Source organism: Nelumbo lutea, chromosome 1, assembly GCF_056320005.1.
Source record: "Nelumbo lutea isolate HS-2025 chromosome 1, American lotus-T2T, whole genome shotgun sequence".
NCBI lineage: Eukaryota > Viridiplantae > Streptophyta > Magnoliopsida > Proteales > Nelumbonaceae > Nelumbo > Nelumbo lutea.
The window spans coordinates 28000350-28008329 of NC_142684.1; the positions used below are offsets into that span (position 1 = coordinate 28000350).

General features: G+C 44.1%; 1 protein-coding gene across 1 annotated transcript; it reads right to left on the reverse strand.

Moving 5' to 3' along the window:
• Positions 1 to 3497: 3497 nt before the first annotated feature.
• On the reverse strand, positions 3498 to 4022 carry LOC148874090 (uncharacterized). Its single transcript, XM_088955963.1, has one exon. The coding sequence runs from the start codon at positions 4020 to 4022 to the stop codon at positions 3498 to 3500; it is 525 nt and encodes a 174-aa protein (XP_088812089.1).
• Between the last annotated feature and the right edge of the window lie 3958 nt (positions 4023 to 7980).

Consider the following 7980-nt stretch of genomic DNA (forward strand, 5'->3'; position numbering starts at 1 on the left):
TTCGCGTACCATTTGGATTTGAGATAACGCTCTGAAGAGGGAAAGATGGAGGGAAATTCATCATTCCTTCCACCGCTGATCACAACTTAATCATATGTGGGGTGGAGGACGAGTGGATCGTTTGTATTCCATAATTTGGTATGGGCGTAGCAGGCTTAATCGCAACTGATCTTTGGTCGCAGCATGGGTTAAAATTTCTTCGAAGTATGTTGTTTTTGTGAGTACGATCATCGTATGAGAGGACTGCGCCAACTAGTGTTGGTTAGCAATCCCTCGCTGGGTTTTATCGTGATTGAATGCAGGTAAATTGTCACTTTATTGCAAATTATTAAAGAAGATGAGCAGTGTGAATTAGGAGTGATCAAGTCGCTAATCAAGGGATTGTGACTGTATTGAAACGTTGTCAACTGCGGAAAAAACACATAAGCAAGAGAATCAAAATGTGGGATATGCGTTGATATCTAGAAATGAACTTGTGTAATGGGCACTTAGTCTATCGTAACCAAACTTTGGGAAAGTAGGGCGTTGTGCGCAAGTCCAGTGACCTTGCTGATGCTAGGGTAGGTGGGGTTTGTCCTCCCAAGTTTTGCTATTTTTAAACAAAGTATCTATGTTTGTGATTTTGGTAGGGGTCATACTTCCTGTTAACGGAGCCACCCAATGGTTTCATGGATGCGTGTCTGTGCCTGGGGTTGCCAGGGCTTGTCTGTGCCTGGGATTCGCAGGGCTTGTCTGTGCCTAGGGTTACCAGGGCTTATTTGTGCCTGGGGTTAGCAAGGCTTATCTGTGCCTGGGGTTGCCAGGACTTGTCTGTGCCTAGGGTTACCAGGGCTTCGTCTGTGCCTGAGGTTACTAGGGCTTATTTGTGCCTGGGGTTGCTAGGGCTTGTTAGGGTGCCCGGGGTTGTTGGGGCTTTGAGTCACACCTAGGGTTGCTAGGGCCTTCACATGGAGCATGTGGCATCATGGAACCGACTAAGGAATGAGAGTGTCTGGGATTGTCAGGGCTTAGTAAAGTGTCCGGAGTTGTCGGGGCTTTGAGTTGTGCCTGGGGTTGCTAGGGCCTTCGCATGGAGCATGCAACACTGTGGAACCGGCCACGAAGTGAGAGTGCCTGGGGTTGCCAGGGCTTAGTAGAGCGTCCAGGGTTGTTGGGGCTTTGAGTCACGCTTGGGGTTGCCAGGGCCTTTGCATGGAGCATGCGACATCATGGAACCGGCCACGAAATGAGAGTGTTTGGGGTTGTTAGGGCTTAGTAGAGTGCTCAAGGTTGTCAGGGCTTTGAGTCGCACCTGGAGTTGCCAGGGCCTTCGCATGGAGCATGCGGCATTGTGGAACCAGCCACAGAATGAGGGTGCCAGGGTTTGTCAGGGCTTAGTAGAGTGCCCGGGGTTGTTGGGGCTTCGAAAGCAAAGTTAAGCAGGTTGTAGAATCATAAACAAGATATATATGTAAACAAGTATGTGGCACATATTGGAACAAATTGTAGTGTACCATTCTTTTAACTACTATCACAGTGTACAGATGCATGTAGTCTTAATTAAAGGGTGAAAAGAAAGCAACTTCATCGCAATCAAAATTCTTTATGGAAGGAAATATACTTTATCGCAGAGCACGTGAGTAGCTAATAAACAGTCCTAGAAAATAAAACATTGCAGATTTATTCATAAGATATGTACATGTATTTGCGGAATTACAGAAACACAAAGCTAGTCAAAGTAAGGTTTCAACCAGTAGCCACTGATGGTTTCATCCTCTTCGCCCGTGTCTACAATTTTTAATACATAGTAGCCCAAAGTATGGGCCTCTTTTATTAGGTACGACCCATCCCATGTTGGGGCAAACTTTCCCGCAAACTTGCCGTGCTGAACATTGAGAGTTGTCTTTAGTATTTTATCTCCCTCTTTGAAATTCTTGAGCTTCAGGTGTCTATTGAAATTTTTGGCTAGGGCTTGTTTGTACTTTCTCTACTTCTGTGAGGTTGCATCTCTAACCTTGTTGACTACCTTGAGTTTGTCTGTAAGTAATAAATCTAAGTCCTCTGGCCTAATCTTCTTGCCCATCATGAAAGCTATCCTAGCAGATATAACTCTTATCTCTACTGGGAGTACTACTTCTTGACCATACACTAAGGAGTAGGGTGTTGCCTGTGTACTCTTTTCGATAGATGTACGATAAGCCCAGAGTTTTCGATAGCTTGTCTGCCCAAACCTTTTGGTTATCAGCCACTGTTTTGCTCAACATCCTGAGTAAAGTTTTGTTTGTGGCCTCTACCTGACCATTTCCCTGGGGGTAATATGTTGTGGACGTTCCTAGTCTTGCACCATACTGCCCTAGGAGGTCACAGACTTCTTGATTTTTTATGGATAGGTCGTTGTCTGTTAGTATCCGCATCGGTACTCCAAATCTGTGGATTATGTTTTGTCTTAGAAAATTTGCTATGTTGGTTGCACAGATTCATTGCAGGGGGATGGTTTATACACATTTTGTGAAATAATTTGTGGCTATGATGATAAAACAATACCCTCTAGAGGGTGGGTGTATCTTGCCTATTAAGTCTACCCCCAAGTGTAGAATGGCCAGGGTGTGATGACTGGGTGAAGGTTGTTGATAGGTTTATGGATCCTTTTGCCATGGATCTGGCACTTGTGGCATCTACGCACATGTCGCTATGTATCTTCCATCATGGTTGGTTAGTAGAAACCTAGGTGTAAGATGTGATTGTGTAGCGCCAATTGACCTTGATAAGCTACAGGTTCAGAACTATGGGCTGCCTCTAGCACTTCGTCGATCTCATCGCTAGCCAGGCATCACAAAGGTTTTCCTGTGTGCGATTTCCTATACAGTACTCCATCTTGGAGGTAGAACCGCTTGACCTTAGACAATAGCTTCCTCCTCAATGTAATGTCAATGGGCAGTGTGTACTCCTGCAAATACTCTATCTACATCCTCCTCTAGTCCTCTTCACAGACTGCTAGACATTCTCGGCCATCCACTTTTGGGATGCACTTATCACATCTTCTTTGTACTTTGGTAGAATCTCACTTCATCGCAAGTCAGTAATACCCTAACCTCTACAATTTATGGAATAGGGTACTTGTGACATGTCCAAAAATGGCCTTGTGTACGTCATTCAGCATGGCTTCGGCTTTTGTTTTTCCTAGGCATCTTGTCCTTACGCCGTCTAACTCTCTGCAGTATAGCACCCCATTCACCAATTGGAATTTTGTGGTTAACTTGATATCTTGTGTCCCTATAGTCTGACTCTTTAGCTTCTATATTATTTTGTATCTCCAATCATCCATTGCTATTTTATGCTCCTCCTCCACCCAATCCTTCAAGGTGAAAACTGTTTTTCGACTAATTGGGTGGAGATCTCTATTGGCTCTATGCTAGCTTGCATCCTGGAGCCTAAGGTAGCTAGTGCGTTAGTGAACCTACTTTTAGCTCTATTCTGGTGTTTGAAGTCTACATCCAGGTCATGGATTATCTTCTGTATCAGGGTCTATATAGTAGAATAGTTAGTTCTTTCACTATCGTGCCTCCATCAAGTTGTCCAATCACCAGTTGTGCATCATCAATTACCTTTATCTTCTTTACACTAGCATCTATTGCTTTGATCAGACAAAGGACCAATGCTTCATATTCTGCTATGTTGTGAGAACAAGGGTACTGAAGTTTGAAGGAGCAGGTAGAGGTTTGTTTGTCAGACAAGGTTAAGGTTACTCCAGCGCCAACTGAGGTGCTTGTGCTACTCCCATCAAAGTTTAGGACCCACTCTCTTCTTTCTACCAGGACGACCATTGGTGTATCTCCAGGAACTTCATCCGATATAGGAAAATCAAAATTCGATCGAAATGTGGCCAATAAGTCCGATGCTGCCAGACACTTGATGGCTCTAGGCTGTGTGTAATCTATCGCATACTCATTGAGTTGCATCATCCATTTGACAAGTCTACCAAAAAGATGAGGTCTATCCATGAAGAACTTGATTGGGTCATTTTGTGTGATGAGCCTCACCATCTGCCCTAGGATGTAGTGTCTAAATTTTTGGTAGAAAAGACTAGTGCCAAGCATTCTTCCTCCATGTGGGAATAATTCTTCTCCACTGGTTTGAGGGTTCTACTGGCATAATATATTGGAAGTTCCTCTTTGAAATCATCCTCCTATGCTAATAGGCATCATATGGCTTCTGTCCTTGTTGCGATATATATTCTGAATTCTCACCCGTCTTTGGGCGGTGACATCGTTGGTGCCCTAGCCAATGTTTTCTTTAACTGCTCAAAGGTTTCTTGATGCTCCTGGGTCCATTTGAATTCGACAGATTTCTTGACTAACCTCATTAGTGGTAGTGCTATGTGTGTGAGGTCAAGGATGAACCTTCTTAGGTATGAGACTTTCCCTAAGAACATTTTTAACTAGGATTCGTTTACTAGTGGTGGGAGATCTAGGATGGCCTTGACTTTGCTTTCATCTAGATGTATCCATGTCTGATCTACCCAATAGCCTAGAAACTTCCCTGACTGTACCCCGAATGCACATTTTAGTGGGTTCAATCTCAACTTGAACTCTCTGCATCATGTGAAAACCTTCCTCAAAACCCTAGAGTGATCCTCATTTTTCCTTGCTTTGACTACTATGTCATCCACATAGCACTCGATTTCTTTGCGGATCATATCATGGAAGATGCTAGTCATCATTCTTTGGTATGTAGCCCCTATGTTCTTCAATTCGAAGGGCATCATCTTGTAGTAAAAATTCCCTACAGTTGTCCTGAAGGCTGTGTGAGGTGCGTTTGTAGGATCCATGAAAATCTGATTGTACCATTGTAAGCGTCTAGAAAGGAGAAGAGCTTGTGTCCTGCAGTGGAGTATATCAACACTTCATGTTGGGAAGAGGGAACTCATCCTTTGGGCAGGCCTTGTTTAGGTCCCAAAAGTTGACGCAGCATCTGCAATAAGGTGAAATTAGTGTTTAGGTGATGCAATATAGCTAAAGAGCTAGGTGGGAGGGTACTAAACTCAGTTGTCCGTTCTTCTTCTTCATTGAGACTACATTAGCTAACCACTGAGGGTATGCTATAGGTTTGATAAAGCTCACTTTCAAAAGTCACTACATTTCCTCTTTAATCTTTTGGGTTATCCCCGGCTTGAAAATCCTCTACGACTGCTTCACTGGCCACAATTGCGGATCTATGCATAGGGAGTGGTGGACAAGTTCTAAGTCTAATCCTGGTATCTGGTTATATGACCAGGAAAATACATCCTAAAATTCTGTGAGAGAAACGTGGGTTAGACCGGTTCTAGGTTCTAAGGTATTTTGCAATAAGGATACTTCCTTACCTTTTAGGAGTGCAAAGAGGTTTCCTCTATCCTCAGTTGCTAGCTTGGCGGATATGTACAATTGTCTTTTGTTTGTTCCGTCAATCGCTAGGTTGATCTCCTCTAACAGTTCTTCAACCGTGTCAATGAAATCCATCATGCACTTGGGAGGCGCTCTAACTTCATCACGGTATTCCAAGGCATCTCTTGACTCATGTTGTTGTTCATGTTACTAAATGTTCTCTATTTCTTTATTTGTGTTTAAAAGGATTATGGTTAAATATTGTACCTTTGTGTCATGCCCAATGGTGGGATTTTTGTGTGATCGTAAGACCGTTGTGACATCATTTTTTGACGTAGTGAAATGGTACTATTTGAAACATTACTTATGATTTTTATCAAAAAACTAAAATGACTAGATAAGCATGTATTTGATTTTTGAGAATAACTGATCATACATTAGGTGTGGACTTTTTCTTTCTTTTGAAAAACAAGATCTTTTCAATCATTACATACTACAGTTAGGCTACACTAAATAAAGTATATCATAAAATCATACCTCAGGGCCCTTCTTGGCTTCCGGTGGTTCGTCGCTTTCATGATCCTCGATGAAGGTGTAATAATCTTTGTCGTCGCTCCTTGTTATTCGGACACACCTGCTTCTCTTCTTATGTTCTAAGGTCCCTACAAGCTTGCTCTCTGGTGGATGGGGCAGTTTAGTTCCTTCGACTTTGGCTATCCTTGTCTCCCCTTCATCTGCCAACTCTGTGAAGTAGATGGCATCATGCAGGCTTGCTCTCTGGTTGTTGGGATTCTGATTGATCATCCCCAATGCTTAGCTTTGATGCACTATTGGTATGTCGATGGGACGAGGGCCAACGCATGTATCAGCGGGCATCCCAAGAGAGCATGGTAGGAAGTTCTCCCCAGGATTACCTGGAATTCTTGTGTGATGCTGAATGGGCTTATTGCTACTTGTAACTCGATGGATCCCTCGGTGATGGATGGGTTCCCGTTGAAATTTGTTACATCTAAGGGTATTCCTTTGATATCCTCCTTTTGCAGGTTCATCAGCTCTAGCGTGTGGATGGAGATTAGATTGACGGAGCTTCCCAGATTGACAATTGATCTTTTCATGTCAAAGCCCCCTATTTTCACCATTATGTATAGGGGTCTATTATGATGGGGATCAGCAGCCAACATGTCATCTGCCGTGAATTCCATACTGCTACGGTCATGGCTATAGGGTTGTAATGGGTACCGGAATAGCTCTAGCAGTGCTCTAATACCCAACTTCTGTGTTGTCATGTTAGCCCATGTTTTGTGAAGAATTGTTGTAGTTCTTCGCTTTGTTCTAATTTCTCTATCAGGGCATTGGATTGGCACTGACCAGTTGATCCAACCAGGTTGATGCTTCCTCCCTAGGTATGGGTTGGGAGGGGGTCAGTGTCCACACAAGTTGGGTCTTTCTTAACGAATTGGTCCAACTTCACTTTTTGTAAAAACAACCTTCTCAAAGTAAAACAGTCCATCAAGTCATGGTGTGGTGTCTAGTGGTAATTACACCATCTCCGACCGCATTTATCTTTCTCTAGGTCTACTTTGGGTGGTGGTGGCGGCAGGTTGATGATCCTGTCCTCGACTAACTTGTTCATTATCATGATTACCTCCTCCCTTGTGCAGGGGAAGGGGGGAGGTGGAGGTACACTTCTCTTCCCTTGGTTATTATCACGCTAATATGGCCCTTGTCTAGCTCCTCTACCATTCCTGGGTCTTCTATTGACTATGTATGCCTCATTCCTGTTGTATAGGGAGGTGTCCTTGATGGTTCGCGTTGTCCTCTCCACACACCTCCAGAGTTGGCTGAAGGATTCGACTTTGATGTTCTAAATGTCAATCCTGAAGGTGGGACGCATGCCTTGTACACACTGCTTAACGAAGCTCTTCTTGGTGGCATGCTTGTCAAAGACAAAGTGCATGAGTTTCTGGAATCTCATAACATAGGCCAAAAGATCCTCCCCTGGCCCTTGCTCCATGTTTTGTAGGTCAGCCATTGTCAACTTTCTCTCCAAGGTAAACCACTTTGACAATATCCTCCTAGCTAGTTCACCCCATGAATCGATGCTTCCGAGGGTGAGGCTCATGAACCAGGTGTAGGTTGGATCGATAAGTGACATTGAAAATTCCCATACCTTAAGATCTCTATCGAGGGCGAATAAACTGAGGATGTCTTCAAACTTGTTGATGTGCTCCTGCGGGCTGCCTCTCTGGCCATCATATTGTGGCCACTGCTAGTGAGGGGTACCTGACAAGATAAGCCTTGTACAGGATGCGATTGGAGTACAGCTTTTGTAGGATGGCCAAATCTTGGGATCGGTAATGGCTTTTGACCACCAGCCCTTGGACGTATTCTCTTAGTTCTTCCCAACTGAGGGGAGCCTCTACTATTGGGTCAATGTGGGAGAAGGCCTAGTATTGGTGGGCTGGTTGATGGCCCGTCTGGGTTGGGGTCGAGTTGACCTTGTTGGGCTGTTCGGGGATGGTGGAAGTTAGGTTGGAAACATGGCGACTAGGGTTAGGATTTGAGTTGGGGATGCCGGGAAGAGTGGCAGCAAGGGTTTGTTCGGATTGGACCAAATGATTGAGTAGAATTTGGAGTG

Bases quoted from the DNA above. Each gene is read 5' to 3' on its own strand.
- LOC148874090 (XM_088955963.1), bottom strand. From the start codon at position 4,022: ATGGTGAGGCTCATCACACAAAATGACCCAATCAAGTTCTTCATGGAT.